The 20,719-nt window shown below is 39.6% G+C and overlaps 1 protein-coding gene and 1 long non-coding RNA gene across 2 annotated transcripts; both read left to right on the top strand.

Annotated features, from left to right (window-relative positions):
* Window positions 1-1,969: 1,969 nt before the first annotated feature.
* On the top strand, window positions 1,970-19,795 carry LOC122820033. Its single transcript, XM_044097197.1, has 12 exons — window positions 1,970-2,074; window positions 6,452-6,487; window positions 6,591-6,857; window positions 16,018-16,281; window positions 16,411-16,686; window positions 17,380-17,490; window positions 17,645-17,660; window positions 17,756-17,826; window positions 18,188-18,238; window positions 18,419-18,479; window positions 19,305-19,346; window positions 19,472-19,795. Exons 1-11 carry the CDS (start codon window positions 2,038-2,040, stop codon window positions 19,312-19,314), a joined length of 1,200 nt encoding a protein of 399 aa, XP_043953132.1. The 5' UTR covers window positions 1,970-2,037; the 3' UTR covers window positions 19,315-19,346; window positions 19,472-19,795.
* LOC122820040 lies at window positions 13,185-15,561 on the top strand. The gene is made up of 3 exons (XR_006368718.1): window positions 13,185-13,363; window positions 15,317-15,352; window positions 15,520-15,561. It is a non-coding gene; the product is annotated as an uncharacterized LOC122820040 (long non-coding RNA).
* Window positions 19,796-20,719: the final 924 nt, after the last annotated feature.

Genomic DNA, 20,719 nt, shown 5'->3' with positions numbered 1-20,719 from the left:
CATAGTTTTCCAAGTTATCGGTCCAGAAACTGGCCGTCAGTTCAATCATGTGACACAGGAAGAAAACATGTGTGTGTTCAGGATTCTGCTGCTTCACATGAACCTGCTCCATCCAGAGTGTTTGGCTCTGTGGTGGAAACGGCAAAAATGACAATCAGCTCCAATCATCACAGTGTGTTAATTTATCATCATTTGTTCAGGATTTGTTCTGTTTTTATAGAGTGTCAAACCTGCATGCTGCTTTAAGAAATAATAGATGACCGAAAACTAATTTATAAAAAAGCTAAGAGCTTTAATGAAAGAACATTTTTGGGTTTTGCTCTTTCTAGGTTTTAAGTATCAGGAGGAAAATAAAACAAACATCAATGCATTTTTACAATATTGTTATTTTTAGAGAGTTGCAAAATTAAAACAGTGGAGTAGCAGTTGGAGATGCAGAAACTGATACAAAATCAATTAAAATGTTATTTTCAGATATGCAAAGTAAAGAAAAGTGTGTTTTACTTTATGTCCTGATAACAACAGTGAACATTATCTATTTAATCTGTGAACCTTGGTGGGGGGAAAAAATCCCACCAGACTTCTTCTGTCAGTGACTTGTGCTTACAGATAGTGGCCAGCAGATGGTGCTATTAATTAGTCATTTTTGTCAGAGTTCCAGAAAAGGGCTGAATGTCCGGTGATTCATCCAGGAAGAAAACTTGTGTGTCTGCAGGATTCTGCTGCTTCACATGAACCTGCTCCATCCAGTCTGACTGGCTGTGGTGGAAACGGCAGCAGAACATCTCACAAATCCATCATCAAGCTCAACATCCTCATCCTCACTAAAAACACAGCTGCTGCCTGCAGCTGCAACAACCATGTTAGCTTAGCACAAACAACAATTCAGAGAGTCTTGAAACAGATATTATTTCTTCTGAAACTAGAATAAATGGGACAATTTAAATTAAAACACCAGGAAAGAAGAGCCAGACCTAAACTCTGAAACAATGGCCTGCAGTCTGTATTCAAAAGCCTGCCACAAGAGGGCAGTGCTGAGTCGTCATACCATTAAAGAGGACTTCTGCTTCTTTGGTCAACACTTCTTGAGCAGGATGTCACTGAAGATGATTGTATTTATAGTTTCTGCAGGAAACTCTGTAGTGTTTCCTCGTCTCTTGGTGGAAGATCTGGACTAAAGTGAAATATTTAGTATAGAAAACTGCAAATTAAGTGCCATTAGAAAACCAAATGCTTTTCCACAACCTCACAGCCACAACTAATGCTGGGTTAGCAGAGCTGCTAACGGCTTCTTTACGCTGAGCTAATAAATTAATACATGACATATTGTAGATGAGGCTAAAGTTAGGATCAAGTTAAAGGTCAGTGTATGATTATTCAGATGAAAAGAAGATTTTTCATCCTTCTTTCTCACAAACAGACGCTGCTAAATGAAACACAGAAACTTTTTTTTCACTCTCCGTACATTTTTAGAGTTTCTTCTTAAATCTATTTAAACTCCAAACTATTTCTCACTGTCTGATCTCATGTCTGCTTATTCACACCTAAGACCTTATATATCTGCGATAGCTGAGATCATTCTCACCCATCACGTGTTTTTAGGTGAGAAGGGGATTTTACGGTTTGTTTGTCAGAGAGTTCGCAAGCAACACAAACTAAGTAGAGGATTAAACATTTAAAACTTACAATAATGCAGTTTACAGTTTATTTAAAGAGAATTTTATTTTATGGTTTTCACTAAAAAGAAAAGCAAAATACACTTGTCTAATAATTATATTTAAACCTTTTGGAAAAAAAAAAAAAGTCCTGTTCTTCTTTTACCACAACTTCTCATCATTGGACCGGAAACGTCGCAGCAGAAACTCAGTGCATTGATGTCAGTGTTTAAAATAAACGTTGTCCCGTCATTGTCAGATAAAACGTCGATCGTGATTCAGACGGCTCCATTTCTCTGGAGACGCTGCAGAGGCAGCTTGTTATGAAAGGAAGATTATTGGACCAACGCAGAGCAACACATGGTTCCAGGTTGAGGTCAGGATGGGGAACATCTCACCCAGGGTTCTGGTCTCACTCTGTAAGTAGATCACTTTATCTGTATGAAGGACGGAGATTAGAAGAACATCGTCTTTGACATCTTGTCTGCTGTAATTTCTACTTTATCTTCCATTATATTTGTGTAATTTTACTTAGTTTAATCATTTGTTCTTGTTAAGTTTGCTGCAACTTCAAACAGGTTATTTCAGTGACAAACTACTAACACAAACATTTCTGTGCAAACATTTTGAAAAGCTTTTTATTGTAAAATTAGACTTTAGCACTTTATATACCATACAACTAATGTGGGAGAACTAATGTGTGAGCATTGTGTCGAAATAAAGTGCAAAAAATATTCCTCTGACTCACAGAAAGTCATTATCAAGCTGGGAAATAATGCTTGTTGTGCAGTGATGTCACTTCCTGTGTTTGAATGGTGCAGATAAAATGGAAAAAATTAACAAAATGTTCACTTTTGACAGTGTTTGCATTGCCTTCTCTTCTTATGTAACTTTTTTTTTTGACTTAATTTTAAACTAAGTCAAAAGTATATAGAATTTTAATGAGAAAAATTCTATATACCTCTCCTTGGGCTGCCACCTTATCGTGGTGGAGGGGTTTGAGTGCTCCAATGATCCTGGGAGCTATGCTGTCCGGGGCTTCATGCCCCTGGTAGGGTCACCCAAGGCAGACAGGTCCCAGGTGAGGGGTCAGACAAAGTGCAGCCCGAAGACCCCAATGATGCTTACAAACGTTGGACTACATGTTCCCTCGCCCGGACGCGGGTCACCGGGGCCCCACTCTGGAGCCAGGCCTGGAGGGGGGGCACGACAGCGAGCGTCTGGTGACCGGGCTTTTACCCATGGAGCCCGGCCGGGCACAGCCCGAAGAGGAAACATGGGTCCCCCCTCCCATGGGCCCACCACCTGTGAGAGGGGCCAACGGGGTCGGGTGCATTGTGCGATGGGTGGCAGCAGAGGGAGGGGACCCTGGCGGTCCGATCCTCGGTTGCGGAAGCTAGCTCTTGGGACGTGGAATGTCACCTCTCTGGTGGGGAAGGAGCCGGAGCTAGTGTGTGAGGCTGAGAGGTTCCGGCTAGAAATAGTCGGTCTCACCTCAACGCATGGCTCTGGTTCTGGAACCAGTCTCCTTGAGAGGGGCTGGACATACTTCCACTCTGGAGTTGCTCAAGGTGAGAGGCGTCGGGCAAGAGTGGGCATACTTGTTGCCCCCCATCTCGGCGCCTGTACGTTGGGGTTTACCCCGGTGAACGAGAGGGTAGCCTCCCTCCGCCTACGGGTGGGGGGACGGGTCCTGACTGTCATTTGTGCTTACGGGCCGAACGACAGTTCAGATTACCCACCCTTTTTGGAGTCCCTAGAGGGGGTGCTGGAGAGTGCTCCTCCTGGAGACTCCCTTGTTCTGCTGGGGGACTTCAAGAGTGAGGCCTGGAGGGGCGTGGTTGGGAGGAACGGCCCCCCCGATCTGAACTCGAGTGGTGTTCTGTTGCTGGACTTCTGTGCTCGTCATGGATTGTCCATAACGAACACCATGTTCAAGCATAAGGGTGTCCATATGTGCACTTGGCACCAGGACACCCTAGGCCGCAGTTCGATGATCGACTTTGTCATCGTTTCATCGGACCTGCGGCCGTATGTCTTGGACACTCGGGTGAAGAGAGGTGCGGAGCTGTCCACTGACCACTACCTGGTGGTGAGTTGGCTCCGCTGGTGGGGGAGGATGCCGGTCAGACCTGGCAGGCCCAAATGTGTTGTGAGGGTCTGCTGGGAACGTCTGGCGGAATCCCCTGTGAGACGGAGCTTTAACTCCCACCTCCGGCAGAACTTCGAACACGTCCCGGGGAGGTGGGGGACATGGAGTCTGAGTGGACCGTGTTCCGTGCCTCCATTGTCGAGGCGGCTCATCTGAGCTGTGGCCGCAAGGTTGTCGGTGCCTGTCGCGGCGGCAACCCTCGAACCCGTTGGTGGACACCTTCGGTGAGGGAAGCCGTCAGGCTGAAGAAGGAGTCCTATCGGGCCTTTTTGGCCTGTGGGACTCTGGAAGCAGCTGATGGGTACCGGCAGGCGAAGCGGCATGCGGCGCGGGTGGTTGCTGAGGCAAAAACTCGGGTGTGGGAGGAGTTTGGAGAGGCCATGGAAAAAGACTTCCGTACGGCTTCGAGGCGATTCTGGTCCACCATCCGGCGTCTCAGGAGAAGCAGTGCAGCACCAACACTGTCTACGGTGGGGATGGTGTGCTGCTGACCTCAACTTGGGACGTTGTGGGCCGGTGGGCAGAGTACTTCGAAGACCTCCTCAATCCCACCGACATGCCTTCTGTTTTGGAAGCTGAGCCTGGGGACTCTGGGTTGGGCTCTCCAATCTCTGGGGTCGAGGTCGCCGAGGTGGTTAAAAAGCTCCTCGGTGGCAGGGCCCCGGGGGTGGATGAGATCCGCCCGGAGTTCCTCAAGGCTCTGGATGTTGTAGGGTTGTGTTGGCTAACGCGACTCTGCAATATCGCATGGACATCGGGGGCAGTTCCCTTGGATTGGCAGACCGGGGTGGTGGTCCCCCTGTTCAAAAAGGGGGACCGGAGGGTGTGCTCCAATTATAGGGGAGTCACACTCTTAAGCCTCCCTGGCAAGGTCTATTCGGGGGTTCTGGAGAGGAGGGTCCGTCGGATTGTCGAACCTCGGATTCAGGAAGAGCAGTGTGGTTTTCGTCCTGGTCGTGGAACACTGGATCAGCTCTACACTCTCACCAGTGTCCTGGAGGGTGCATGGGAGTTCGCCCAACCAGTCTACATGTATTTTGTGGACTTGGAGAAGGCGTTCGACCGTGTCCTCGGGAGCCCTGTGGGGGGTTCTCCGGGAGTATGGGGTACCGGGCTCCTTGATACGGGCTGTCAGGTCCCTGTACGACCGGTGTCAGAGTCTGGTCCGCATTGCCGGCAGTAAGTCGGGCTCGTTTCCGGTGAGAGTTGGACTCCGCCAGGGCTGCCCTTTGTCACCGATTCTGTTCATTACCTTTATGGACAGAATTTCTAGGCGCAGCCAGGGTGTTGAGGGGATCCGTTTTGGTGGCCTTAGGATTGCATCTCTGCTTTTTGCGGATGATGTGGTCCTTTTGGCTTCATCAGGACGTGATCTGCAGCTCTCGCTGGAGCGGTTCGCAGCCGAGTGTGAAGCGGCTGGGATGGCGATCAGTGCCTCCAAATCCGAGGCCATGGTCTTGAGCCGGAAAAGGGTAGAGTGCCTTCTCCGGGTCAGGGGGGGTGTCCTGCCCCAAGTGGAGGAGTTCAAGTATCTCGGAATCTTGTTCACGAATGGGGGAAGAAGGGAGCGGGAGATCGACAGGCGGATTGGTGCAGCGTCTGCCGTCAAGCGGGCGCTGTACCGGTCCGTCGTGGTGAAGAGAGAGCTGAGCCAAAAAGCGAAGCTCTCGATTTACCGGTCGATCTACGTTCCCACCCTCATCTATGGTCATGAGCTTTGGGTCATGACCGATAACGAGATCGCGGATACAAGCGGCCGAAATGGGTTTTCTCCGTAGGGTGGCTGGGCTCTCCCTTAGAGATAGGGTGAGAAGCCCAGTCATCCGGGAGGGACTCAGAGTAGAACCGCTGCTCCTTCACGTCGAGAGGGGCCAGTTGAGGTGGCTCGGGTATCTGGCCAGGATGCCTCCTGGACGCCTCCCTGGTGAGGTGTTCCGGGCACGTCCCACCGGGAGGAGGCCCCGGGGAAGACCCAGGACACGCTGGAGGAACTATGTCTCTCGGCTGGCCTGGGAACGCCTTGGGATCCCTCCGGAGGAGCTGGTGGAAGTGGCTGGGGAGAGGGAAGTCTGGGCCTCCCTTCTGAAGCTGCTACCCCCGCGACCCGACCCCGGATAAGCGGAAGAAGATGGATGGATGGATGGAATTCTATATATTAGAAGGTTCACTAAAGTAATGATGTGCAAAATGTGTGTCATCTTCGTTCTCTTCTATCTCCAGAAGGTTTTTCAGGATTTTTTTGTTTGTTTTGCACATCATATTTTTGTCTAGTTTTCGATCAAATAAATCTTTTAATTTAAGAAGTAAACATTAACCTTTAAACAAATGGTTACCTAAAACGTTTAACTGGGGTATGTCTTTTCATTTGTTGTGAGTCACCTTAGTTTAAGGAAGTTAAAAAACTGACAAAACACTGCGTGGGAAATGTCCAAATATTCTGTGGTAGAACTGCTGTGATGTTTTTCAGATGAAGATTAAAAAAAATGAGCTCACAAAACAGGAAACTAGTGATACTGATCGGAAACTTTGGTGACATGAAAAGAACGTGTTGGTGTCAGAGCTGGACGTTACGGAGCGACACTCTGCGCCTGTTTATGTGAACTTTTAATGTTTATAATGACAAAAGTTTTCGGTTTTATTTTAGTGATGAATTCACTCCTCTGCTGCGGACATGCTGAAGGTATTTTCTGTTTTATTTTTCATATTTATTTATAAACTCAGAATGAGGCTCGTCCGTATAAACTGCATGATAAATGTGCTAATTGTGTTGTGCTGCGTTTTAGACGCAAACCTGATTATTGATCCCAACTGGTCGACTTTTCATCCTGAAGAGAGCGTGACGTTCATTTGTGTCATGAGTGAAGGAGAAGAGACCGACTGGCAATATGAGCTTAGAAGAAATGGAAAACAATTTATTCAATACAATACGCACAAAAGCTACACATTACAAGGTATCCAAATCGATCAGAGTGGTGAATACCAGTGCTGTGGACTCAGGAAGACCTCTGGTGGTACCGACTGCAGTGATACTGTCTCTTTAACTGTTACTGGTGAGTCCAAATGATCTTTTTCTACCAGATTTGTACAATATTGAGAGTTGTGTAGTTAATACACATGTTAACTCCTCTGTAAGTTAAATCTATATGCAGAAAATCATTTTAGCTTTGTTTTTTGTTCCTCCCATAATGATATTTTGACCTCAGCAGTTGCATCCACAGAAAACCCAAATTCTATGAAATACAATTAAACTTACTATTTTATATATAAAGTTATGTTTCATTAGGTGAGCTAATCACAGAATAGCATAATTTATTTTTGTTTTTCTTTGTTTTCTTGTTTTTATTTGAGTCTTTAAATTAAGTTAACTATTTCAAGATAACACGTCATTCCCATTAGAGAAACTCAATTATAGATTTTTGTCTTATATTATGATGAGACATTTGAATATTTTTGCTCAATCTGACTGACGAATAACTAAACGTGTTAACTGACGATTTTATTTTAACATCAGCTCAACCCAAAGCCAAACTGACTGCAGGTTCAACAACCATACCAGTAGGGGGCAGTGTGACACTGAGCTGCTCAGTGGAGCCCTCTACTGGATGGAAATACAGATGGTTAAGAAAGACCCAAAACACACCTGAAGTTGAACTCACTGAAGAAGGAAACAGAGATATTAAAGTAACACAAGGAGGAATATACCGATGTATTGGAAAGAGAGAAAATGGAGACTATCCCAGTGTTGTAAGTGACGAAGTGAGCTTCAATATAACCTGTAAGTTCAAATACTTTTGTTAAAATGCAGTTGATTATTCTTTACCCTTTAGCTTAAACTCATGAGGTGTTTTTTAATTTATTTTCATGTTTTGGTTTGTTTTGCAACCGTCCATATCTGATGTAAACAGTTTCCAATGAGGTTTTTGTGACTCGACGACCAAACCGGCCTCAGATCTTCAGTGGTGAGTCGATATTTCTGACATGTGAGGTCCAGGGAGGAGAAACCACTGAGTGGACGTGTGACTGGATGAGATCTGACAAACCTGTAAAAGTGGGAAATGATAAACACCTGACTGTCAGTGATGAGTCCAGCAGTGGAGACTACATGTGTCGGTGTAGACGCAGAGACGACTGGTATTCTGAGACAAAGTGGAGTGAAAAGATCCCAGTGTCTGTGTCAGGTGAGTCACATTCCTTTTTTCATCAGGATCAGCTCAATACGTAACAAAACCAGGCGGCTGGTTTTGGTTGGAGCCCAAAGACTAGCAGAGCGTCATCCAGAACAGTCACTTCAAAACCCTTTGAACTGCCTTGTTGCTGAAATGTGCTCTGCAAATACAAAACACAGTTTAAATATTCTGATTATATTCCATCCAAATGATTCGGTATTTGTGGGTTTTTTTCTCTACTAAATCATGGGACTACAATGTTAACCTCATCGCAAGCAGATGTGCCACTGGTTGAAAATGTATTCACACTGGCCCCTCCTGTCTGATTTTAACTGTGGCTGCACATTTTATTCTCAGTTGAAGAGATAGGCCTATATGTGGAAATGATATAAATACCTAAAATTTCTAAATATTTTCAGTAATATATTACTTTGAAGAGGCATGTCAAGAAGTTTGCGGAGAAAAAGCTAGAATATGATAATGCTTTTAAGATGTTTTCCATTGGGTGAATATGTTGCTGATGTAGATGCATAATAACTGTGGATGCATAATAAAAAAAAAAACATTTTGTCTAAAGACTGCACATAAGATAAAAACCTAATTTCAAAAAAAGACTGTACTACCCACAAAATGACACAATTTGCAAACAGGAAATAGGGAACATGTTTTGTTTCTTTCCTTCTTTCTAAAGAAAATACTTTTTTCCCCTTAAAATGAACATTTAGGTTTTATGCAACATTATGTTGATGAGATCTAACATTGATAATGGTATTCAACATATTTCTGTAAACATTTCTTTGATCTTATTTAAACAGCATAGTGTGTGTTCAAAGGATTTAGATTTAGAAGTTGCTATGGAAACGTGTCTGTCAGTAAGACGGCTGTAGGTGGGGTTTCTGCTCAGCTGGCGGACAAAATGTGTCTCCTGTAGTCGACATGTTTTGTTGAGTTTTATTTTCGTTTTAGTTTACATTTTAGGTTTTACGTGTAAACTCTATTTTTCTAATAGTAAGAGTAAGAAGTAAATGACATTAAATAAAAAATAAACAAAACCCAAAATGAACGTGACACTGTTCCTTCCAGTATCAGTGTCCACTCCTGTCCACTCTTCATCTGTCGTCCCTATGATCATCGGACCTGTTGGTGGGATCCTCCTGGTTCTTCTTCTGGTGTTACTGTGGTACTACAGGCGGTCCAACGGTGAGATTGCTCATTGTGAAGGTATAAAAAACAATATTTGAACAATGGAGTGTTAAAAGAATATATTTGTTTTTCACAGATTTTCGCTGCCCCGGGTGAGTTAATCGCATCACTTCACCTCAAATACCTAAAATTGCTACATTTTTGTGAAAAGATTTCCACCATTAACACTGTTTTAGGTGGAAACTGTCAAAAATCAGCTGTGGAGTAAATAATGGATTAAACAAGAATGACACTGATGAGAGCAGCTCTCCTCTGCATGGTCAGAAATTAAGCAATTTTTGTCCTGTAGATATTTTTAGCTATGTTCTCATGTGTACTGATAAGATTGCGTTTACATATTCAGTAAGGAACGCTTTAGAATTTGCTCACTGAAATAAAAGAAATAGAGAGAATGCTGCGTGTGTGTTAATGCAATATTCTGTTCACTTTTTTTCCTGCACTGCAGGCGGCGATCATATCTACGAGTCGGTCAACTTCTCAGACTCCAGTGGAAAAGGTACAGTGAATCTTTTCCACCAGATATAACTGCTGCATGTTCAAATGCAGGTAACTGATCTGAAAAATCCTGAAATGTTTTAGTGGCAGATAAACCCGGGGATGCAACCTACTCTCTCATTGAACCGAAAAACTTTGGGGGAAAGAGTAAGTCACAAAAACAACTTAAAGAGGAAAAAAAATCAGCCTTGTTTAGATCACTTAGAAATTGTGACTTGTTTATTTGAACAGGTACTCCAAATAAACCAGTAGAGGGCGCTGTTTACTATCGTCTGGAGTCAGAAATGAAAGGTACAGTCAACTCCAATTTAACAATATGGTACTTTCCATCACTATCAACCAATGTTAGACAAAATCAAAACTTTTTTTTATTTTTACAAAATAGAAATGCTTAAATGTTTTTACACACTGTAAACCGTCCTCGTGTATGTAAAAATATAAATATTTAGACATGTGATAAAATATTCAAACATAAAATAAACCAAAAGTGAATTTGTGCTTATTGTACTTAGAATTAAGAATTTACAGGAAAAGTTATTGTAGAAATGTAAAATTTAAAGCGAGTAAAAGAAAAAAAAATATTTGTTTATAAAAAAGTACATTGAAGTCTTACAGTCGTTGTCCTTTCACAGGCAGGGGGCGCCCTGGAGCAAAAGAAGAGGCTGTTTATTCTGAAATCGACTCGGGACCAGATAACAATAACACCAACAAGGTGAAGTTCGGTCTACAGCTTCTAACTCAAGTCAAATTTGTAGGATCCATTGTAAAAGCCAAATATTAACCTTTCATAAAACTGATTTTAGCTGTTGCTTTGTGCGCGTTTAAAATAATCCCTCTCAACACTTCCAGTTTTTTATTATGCTGGCAGTTCTGCTTTACTTTGCTTTAATATACAGAGTGTGTGTATTAATAACACACTCTATAAAAATAAATGCTTCCTTTTTGCCATTCTGACATTAAATCAAACAAAACTTTTCCTGTTTTGAGTTAATTAAAATTACTCAAATTATTTTGAATTTCTCAACAGTACAATGGTAAATACGGGGGGATATGTAAAAATACTTTTTTCCTTTAAATTCAAAAGTTTTTTGTTTTTGTATTTGGAAGAAATGTCCTTTTAAGGCTGATGTAATGGGTTGAGAATCAGTTAATTAATACAACCCTATTTTTGATTCAGAATTAATCCTGTCTTTGGTCTTCGTTTTTTTCTTTTTTTTCTTATGTATATGGACGAGTTTGTTGTGTGCATGTATCTTCTTGCCATTGGGGGGCGCTCTCTTACCGCCACAACACAGTGACGTTATTCAGGTATTCATTAAATAGTAGGTAGTGTTTCCTAATGGTCTTTATTGTTGTACTGCAGCACAAACAAATGAGAAAAATAAAGAATTTAACATTTGTTGTAAAATGTAATTTTTAATAAATCAAATTTTAAATTCTAAAGTTTGCTACTAAGAGCTTTTGTGGATATCTTGCAATTTTCAGTATTGTCAAAAATAATTATAATTAAACATACATAAAAACCCTGTTCTACAAAAGACATTATTTATTTAAATGATTCATTAATAAAAGACACTCTGACTTGTATTTACAGCTAGTGGCCAGCAGATGGTGACATTGAGTCATAGTTTTCCAAGTTATGGTCCAGAAACTGGCCGTCAGTTCAATCATGTGACACAGGAAGAAAACTTGTGTGTGTTCAGGATTCTGCTGCTTCACATGAACCTGCTCCATCCAGAGTGTTTGGCTCTGTGGTGGAAACGGCAAAAATGACAATCAGCTCCAATCATCACAGTGTGTTAATTGATCATCATTTGTTCAGGATTTGTTCTGTTTTTATAGAGTGTCAAACCTGCATGCTGCTTTAAGAAATAATAGATGACCGAAAACTAATTTATAAAAAAGCTAAGAGCTTTAATGAAAGAACATTTTTGGGTTTTGCTCTTTCTAGGTTTTAAGTATCAGGAGGAAAATAAAACAAACATCAATGCATTTTTACAATATTGTTATTTTTAGAGAGTTGCAAAATTAAAACAGTGGAGTAGCAGTTGGAGATGCAGAAACTGATACAAAATCAATTAAAATGTTATTTTCAGATATGCAAAGTAAAGAAAAGTGTGTTTTACTTTATGTCCTGATAACAACAGTGAACATTATCTATTTAATCTGTGAACCTTGGTGGGGGGGAAAAAAATCCCACCAGACTTCTTCTGTCAGTGACTTGTGCTTACAGATAGTGGCCAGCAGATGGTGCTATTAATTAGTCATTTTTGTCAGAGTTCCAGAAAAGGGCTGAATGTCCGGTGATTCATCCAGGAAGAAAACTTGTGTGTCTGCAGGATTCTGCTGCTTCACATGAACCTGCTCCATCCAGTCTGACTGGCTGTGGTGGAAACGGCAGCAGAACATCTCACAAATCCATCATCAAGCTCAACATCCTCATCCTCACTAAAAACACAGCTGCTGCCTGCAGCTGCAACAACCATGTTAGCTTAGCACAAACAACAATTCAGAGAGTCTTGAAACAGATATTATTTCTTTTGAAACTAGAATAAATGGGACAATTTAGATTAAAACACCAGGAAAGAAGAGCCAGACCTAAACTCTGAAACAATGGCCTGCAGACTGTATTCAAAAGCCTGCCACAAGAGGGCAGTGCTGAGTCGTCATACCATTAAAGAGGACTTCTGCTTCTTGGGTCAACACTTCTTGAGCAGGATGTCACTGAAGATGATTGTATTTATAGTTTCTGCAGGAAACTCTGTAGTGTTTCCTCGTCTCTTGGTGGAAGATCTGGACTAAAGTGAAATATTTAGTATAGAAAACTGCAAATTAAGTGCCATTAGAAAACCAAATGCTTTTCCACAACCTCACAGCCACAACTAATGCTGGGTTAGCAGAGCTGCTAACGGCTTCTTTACGCCGAGCTAATAAATTAATACATGACATATTGTAGATGAGGCTAAAGTTAGGATCAAGTTAAAGGTCAGTGTATGATTATTCAGATGAAAAGAAGATTTTTCATCCTTCTTTCTCACAAACAGACGCTGCTAAATGAAACACAGAAACTTTTTTTCACTCTCCGTACATTTTTAGAGTTTCTTCTTAAATCTATTTAAACTCCAAACTATTTCTCACTGTCTGATCTCATGTCTGTTTATTCACACCTAAGACCTTATATATCTGTGAAAGGTGAGATCATTCTCACTCATCAGTTGTTTTTAGGTGAGAAGGGGATTTTACGGTTTGTTTGCCAGGCAACACAAACTAAGTAGAGGATTAAACATTTAAAACTTACAATAATGCAGTTTACAGTTTATTTAAAGAGAATTTTATTTTATGGTTTTCACTAAAAAGAAAAGCAAAATACACTTGTCTAATAATTATATTTAAACCTTTTTGAAAAAAAAAAAAAAAAAAAGTCCTGTTCTTCTTTTACCACAACTTCTCATCATTGGACCGGAAACGTCGCAGCAGAAACTCAGTGCATTGATGTCAGTGTTTAAAATAAACGTTGTCCCGTCATTGTCAGATAAAACGTCGATCGTGTTTCAGACGGCTCCATTTCTCTGGAGACGCTGCAGAGGCAGCTTGTTATGAAAGGAAGATTATTGGACCAACGCAGAGCAACACATGGTTCCAGGTTGAGGTCAGGATGGGGAACATCTCACCCAGGGTTCTGGTCTCACTCTGTAAGTAGGCTATATCACTTTATCTGTATGAAGGACGCAGATTAGAAGAACATCGTCTTTGACATCTTGTCTGCTGTAATTTCTACTTTATCTTCACTTATATTTGTGTAATTTTACTTAGTTTAATCATTCGTTCTTGCAAAGTTTGCTGCAACTTCAAACAGGTTATTTCAGTGAAAAACTACCAGTGTTGGCATAGTTACTTTGAAAAAGTAACTTTAATCGGACTACTGATTGCTCCTTGAAAAAGTAACTTAGTTATATTACTGACTACTTGATTTGGAAAGTAACTAAGTTACATTAAAAGTAACTTTTTAGTTACTTTCAGCAGCTGCTAACAACAACGCTCTGCCTCCTGTGAAAATCACATTGAGCTTTGCCAATACTTAATTGTCAGCTATTTTATAATGGTAACATCAACAATGTGTCTCCACTGATAAGGTTGAACTGAAGAGGAGATTGTACAAAAAAATAAAAAACGTGAGTAATTTGTGTGGTCCACTGTTGTCTGGAAAACTCTAAGTAGGATTTTAAAGCCCCCCCCTAAATCCCCCCAGCCTCCAGGTTCTGCGTTACGGCCCTGCGTTTGGTCTCAAAGCTCAGCGCACAGAGCTCCTCCTGCAGCTCCACAACTCAGATGGCTGCACAGATTTGTGACACTTATCGTAATATTAATAATTATAATGGCGTTAAGTTGCCATTATAATTATTGGCAACTACGGACACGTTCATTCGTGGCTGTTTTCACGTTTATTGCGCTGTTCATATTGGTCTCGTTGTTTGCAGTTTTCTGGAGCGCAACGCGAAGCTCGACGTCATTCAGAGGTAATAAATTAACTTAACATTAACAAAGACACAGCGGGACGGATCATCCGGGAAATAATGGACAAGGAGAGACTGATTAAAACTACCTTAATGACGGACAAATTCTGGGATTTATTACGAGTCTCTGCTTATTTCCAAGCCCAAATGAGTAACTTCACGTTCAAAAACGAGCCCAAAAAGGCGCAACCCGCCGCTCATTAAATTTGCAAGCGACTTAAAAAAAATGAAGCCCAAAGTCGCTTGTAATAATCGGACTTGGCGACAGAAACTGAAAATAGTTCCAGTTTTTCCACCAACAAAATCTTCCTCCATTGTTTACATTTCTGTAGCATAGAGACGTCGGTCACTCGACAAGACGAGTAGAGGAAATACGATTACGGTAAATAACAAAAGAAGATAGTAACGCACAGTGATTTTGATAAGTAACTGTAGTCTGACTACTGGATTTGAAACAGCAACGCGTTAGATTACTCGTTACTGAAAAAAGTGGTCCGACGTCAGTAACGCATTACAAATTATAAAATAGCTTACAATTAAGTATTGGCAAAGCTCAATGTGATTTTCACAGGAGGTGGAGCGTTGTTGTTAGCAGCTGCTGAAAGTAACTAAAAAGTTACTTTTAATGTAACTTAGTTACTTTCCAAATCAAGTAGTCAGTAATATAACTAAGTTACTTTTTCAAGGAGTAATCAGTAGTCCGATTAAAGTTACTTTTTCAAAGTAACTATGCCAACACTGCATATAAGGGACACTAGAGCTCACAAAAAGACCCCCTGGTGGAAAAAGATGAACAAGAGACTGAAATTATTCATTAAAAACTTTTATCAGTTTTTTTCCAGAGATGAGTGTGACGTTTCGGTCGTCGTGCAAAACGTCTGCAGATGTTCTGTCTTCAGTCAGGATGTGAAGTTTATAAAATGAAGTTTTAACTCATCAGAAAATCAACAATAAACTAAAACATTTGATCTTATTCTTATCAGAACAAATAAATACTCAATATCTTCCATTTAATATCTAGTTAAATTTTTTTTAACAGAAAAAAAGAGTCAAAGCTGAGTGAGAGGGTTTGGAAAATATTTTTTAATAAATTTATTATTTATGCTGATGAACTTTCAACCTTTATTTCAGTGCTGAACACACTGATCTGCTGTAGAAAAACTCAAGGTAACTTCAACTTTTAATCTGAATTTTAATCATTTATCCTCTCAGGAAAAGAATCCAGTTTATCTTTTACATCAGATATTATTTTATGTTTATCTTTTAATTTTTAGCTTGATGTGTTTTTGTTATAAATCAAAAGACAAACATGCTGAATGTTGGTTCTGTTTTAGATCCTGTGCTGATTATTGATCCCAACTGGTCGACTTTTTATCCTGAGAGAGAGCGTGACGTTCATTTGTCACATGAGTGAAAGAGAAGAGACCGACTGGCAATATGAGCTTAGAAGAAATGGAGAACAAGTTCTTCAATTCAACCCGCACAAAAGCTACACATTACAATGTATCCAAATCGATCAGAGTGGTGAATACCAGTGCTGTGGACTCAGGAAGAGCTCTGGTGATACCGACTGCAGTGATACTGTCTCTTTAACTGTTACTGGTGAGTCCAAGTGGATTTTCAATTTGACTGCCTTAGGGAGTTAAAAAGTAACTTCATTTGTTTATTCTACTTTAAATGAAATCCTTGTGCAGAAAGAGTTTGGGTCATTAAATTAAGACAACTATTATTAAGATACTTGACGATGAGACCTTTGAATATTTGCAGTCTGCCTGACTGAAGAATAACTACACGTCTTGACTGAATAATTGACGTTTTTATTTTAACATCAGCTCAACCCAAAGCCAAACTGACTGCAGGTCCCACAACCATACCAGTAGGGGGCAGTGTGTCACTGAGATGCTCAGTGGAGCCCTCTACTGGATGGAAATACATATGGGTCACAAAAACCCAAAACACACCTGAAGTTGAAGTCATTCAAGAAGGAAACAGAGAAATTAAAGTAACAAAAGGAGGAATATACCGATGTATTGGAAAGAGAGGAAATGGAGACTATTGCAGTGTTGTAAGTAACGAAGTGAGCTTCAATATAACCTGTAAGTTCAAATACTTTTGTTAAAATGCAGTTGATTATTCTTTACACTTGAGCTTAAACTTATGAGGTATTTTTAATTTATTTTCATGTTTTGGTTTGTTTTGCAAATGTCCCTATCTGATGAAAACAGTTTCCAACAAGGTTTTTGTGACTCGACGACCAAACCGGCCTCAGATCTTCAGTGGTGAGTCGATCACTCTGACATGTGAGGTCCAGGGAGGAGAAACCACTGAGTGGACGTGTGACTGGAAGAAATCTGACAAACCTGTAAAAGTGGGAAATGATAAACACCTGACTGTCAGTGTTAATGAGTCCAGCAGTGGAAACTACATGTGTCAGTGTAGACGCAGAGACGACTGGTATTCTGTGACAAAGTGGAGTGAAAAGATCCCAGTGTCTGTGTCAGGTGAGTCATGATGTTTTTTGGGCCAGCCCAACACAGATGAGCATCTCCCTGAATGTACTAATAAGTTATTGCAGAACATTGAATATCTATTTTTGTAATCATAAAAAAACACAGTTTACAGAGTTTGATAAATATCCCGGCCAAGTAATGAGTTAATAGTGTTGATTATCACTTCCTGCTTGTTTCTGACCTGGGATCATGGAAATATACGGATAACAAAACCCGTCTTTATCCATCTACACTAAAGGTTAATCATGAGGAACCATAGTATGTCAGGATACATGTCAGTGTCCATTTCTCCACATTTAAACTCCAATCCAAATAATTCTATTAAAAAAATACATAAACGCTACAAAAGCACTAATGACATTTAATTCCTTGTTAATGTTTCTTGTTTACAGTGAAAGTCTTAGCTTCATTTCTCATTTACCGGTAAATGTTATTGGTATCATTGTCATCATGTCTAACAAATATTTACAGATGAGCGTTCCTACAGCAAAGCTTCATGGCTTTTTTTAACTTCAGATAAACCATTTAATTCAGTTTATACAATAAAACCATTTAGCTCTTTGAGAAAAATCCATACAGAGACTGAGAATGTCACATTCCTTGATGTCACATTTACATTTTTTATCAGGAAATCATGTCTTGGGGTATAATAATAACTAACAATAAATTACTTATGTTTTCCAGTGTCCAGTCCAGTCAGCTCTTCGTTTCTTGTGCTCTTAATTGTTGGACCGATTAGTGGAATCGTTCTCGTCGTCCTCCTGCTCTTGTTGTGGCGATACAAACGGTCCAATGGTGAGAACATTTTCTTCCCACACTAAATCAGATTACTTTATCACCAAAAACACTTTATTAAATGATAATATGTATCTGTAATTTTTTTAAAAATACATTTCATCTATTTTATTCTGGTGTTAATGATGCCAATTCATTTTTCAATCTTCCACAGATTTATGCTGCGTCCGGTCAGTTTGTAATATCTTCTCATTTTAAACATGAACTTCTCATTCTTTCATGCATTTTTACCTTTAATTCACTTTAATATTTTTAAATTGTTCAGCAGCCAGAGCTCTGCCACCAATCATGGAGTGGATCAGACCGAAGGTCACCTTTACAGCTCTCTGCTGCATGGTTGGTCACCAAATAAATGTCATTATTATTTATAAGAACTTGTTTTCTTTGTTTTGTTGATTCATCTTCATAAAAGCAAATATAATTTAAAGGCTCAAAGTCCAAATGGAGCTAATTATTTCTAATAATTGAACTTTGTTTGTGCTGAACGTTTTGTCACAATTAATGCACCGAAGTCATGGCTCTGCTGCTCAACATAATAAAATACAGTTAAGTTATTTCCATGAGTTTGATCAGGGCAAATGGGTCGTAATTACAAAAGATTATAGTCAATGGAAAAAGTAAGACAGAAAAGTGATATGATTAATATAATTGCCTTCAGATCAGAACTTTAATCTTGAAATGTTTTGGTTCACTGCAGGCACCACCTCCCTGTATGAGACAGTTCATCCACCTGGAGCCAATGGAAATGGTAACGTTCATGTTTTAAGACAGACCTGCGACATCCAAGTGATTTAAAGGAGATTAAAGTCAGATGAATTTGACAATGCTGTGAAATACTCTGAACTTTAACTCTTCACAAAGAGGAGTCGTTAGAAAACATTCAGTGGATTGTAAATTAAAATTTTCCTCCATGTTGCCATTTTAACAGAGAGGCGTCATCATCCAGAGGAAGGTTCTGTTTACGATAATGTGAGACCAGGACATGAAAGGTCAGTGACATTATTATTATTATCATTATTATTATTATTATTATTATTATTATTATTATTATTATTATTATTATTATTATTATTATTATTATTATTATTATTATTATTATTATTTTATCTATAAATGCATTTATTTACTTATTTTTTGGGAGGTCAAACTGTCTTGCCACATTTGACTTTTCTAGTTATTCTCAAGTACCTTCTGATGGACATTGATTACGGTTCTGATCTATAGTCCCGAAAATACGGTACTTGTAGTGTTGCCTTGATTCTTTCATGCATCTTTGAGAAATCTTTTAATCGCCCATGGCAACCATTCAGCTGTGCAAAATACCTGGGTGGACTTAGCTCCGCCTTCAAGACGAAGCTCCTCCTCAGGGCTGCAGCTTCCAAGCTTCTGAGTTTCCGCCTCCCAGAGCAGTCCTTCCCCCACAACTCCTCCACTCTGCTCCTTCAGACTAGCCTGCAGCAATTGGCAAACATTGGGTGTTTTGAATTGGTATCTCCTGAGCTCACTTTATGAGGTACTTCTTATTTCAATGGTAATAAAAACATTGTTAAAGGGTTAACAGAGGAGCGATGTTGTTATGAGGAGGCGGAGTTTCAGAAAGAGCAGGAGCTTCTTAAAGAGACAGGGGCCCAATTCCAGGGTTTTAAGTTGCAAAGTCAAAAATCTTTTAAGTCTTATAAGAAATGTATTGTGTTTTTATAACAACTAAAAGTAACATAGTTGCTCAATTGTGTTATAAAATGACAATGTAAGCCTGGAAAATAATACTGTCCCTTTTTAAAATAAACTGTTCTGATATCCGGTTTCTGTTTTAGACGCCAGTGAAGGTGAGAACTAGCGACCCGAACAACAAAATGGTAAATAACATCCTCGTCAATCATGCAAAAACTTTATTATCCAAGATGTTTCTTTTGGATAAATTAAAGCACATGCTAATTTTGTAAATATATGCTCTCACTCTCCCTCTTTCTATCTCTCTCAGAAGGAAATTGGAGTCCAGCAGCAACAGATGCTTCACGCTATTTTACAGTCAGAAACAAATAATTCTGCTGCCATGTTTTGATTATATGTTGTGATGATTGTTGTATTTCTGCAGCTTTAAGATGCCAAAGATGATCTAATTATGCTATATCTCTTCAAGAATCAGATTTTTGCTTTTTTTTCAGAAATTGAAATGTTGTAAGATTCTTGAGAAATAAAATTAAAGATGAAAATTACAAACTCCCTTCTTACCTACACAGCTGGATTTGTAGCTTTTACAGTTATGCTATGTTTGTAATAAATACGAGACTGTCACAGAGTTTGAATATCGGTGCCTGTTTTCAATAAAATGAGTGAAACTTCATGAATGCATGGTGTGTAAAACATTAATGATGTTGATTGGACAGTTTTAAAGATTTGTTCAGTGTTAAGAATAAAATATTATTTAAGTTTGCAGATATCTGCATGAGTATTCAGTCCGTTACAAGTTAAAAGCGAATAGAATATGTTTTGGGGGGTTTTTTCAAATCGGTGCAAGGTGATCCTACATGTGAACTTTCATTGCTTGGTCAGATTACTGGTATTAAAATTGATTCCACAATCTGAAGAAAGATTAACAAGATTAACAATCAGGTTGTTAACATGTGCCCCAAATTGTGATTTTATGGTGTATTTATTTAAATAACACATCAAACAATTGATTAAAGGCTCTACACTAAAGCATAAAGCCTTATTTAGCAGTTTTCAACAAAATGGCTTCTGTTGGGTGGACAGGAAGTGTCAGTTCTCCATGGTGAAACACAAAAGACTGAAGTCGGAGGTTTTGAAATACAAAAATAAAAACAATTTTTTAAAGTTGTTTTGATAAATTCAGTGCAACTTGTGTTGAAATAAAGTGCAAAAAATATTCCTCTGACTCACAGAAAGTCATTATCAAGCTGGGAAATCATGCTTGTTGTGCAGTGATGTCACTTCCTGTGTTTGAATGGTGCAGATAAAATGGAAAAAATTAACAAAATGTTCACTTTTGACAGTGTTTGCATTGCCTTCTCTTCTTATGTAACTTTTTTTTAACTTAATTTTAAACTAAGTCAAAAGTATATAGAATTTTAATGAGAAAAATTCTATATATTAGAAGGTTCACTAAAGTAATGATGTGCAAAATGTGTGTCATCTTCGTTCTCTTCTATCTCCAGAAGGTTTGACATCATAGATCAAATAAATCTTTTAATTTAATTTCATTTGTTGT

The sequence above is a fragment of the Gambusia affinis genome, linkage group LG18 (assembly GCF_019740435.1).
Source record: "Gambusia affinis linkage group LG18, SWU_Gaff_1.0, whole genome shotgun sequence".
NCBI classification, from domain to species: domain Eukaryota; kingdom Metazoa; phylum Chordata; class Actinopteri; order Cyprinodontiformes; family Poeciliidae; genus Gambusia; species Gambusia affinis.
This window is presented reverse-complemented; position numbering and strand designations above follow the sequence as displayed.

Coding starts and splice junctions, on each gene's coding strand:
- LOC122820033 (XM_044097197.1), top strand. CDS start 2,038: ATGGGGAACATCTCACCCAGGGTTCTGGTCTCACTCT. Junction 2,075..6,451: donor CAGGGTTCTGGTCTCACTCT/GTAAGTAGATCA, acceptor GTTTTATTTTAG/TGATGAATTCACTCCTCTGC. Junction 16,687..17,379: donor GATCCCAGTGTCTGTGTCAG/GTGAGTCATGAT, acceptor TATGTTTTCCAG/TGTCCAGTCCAGTCAGCTCT.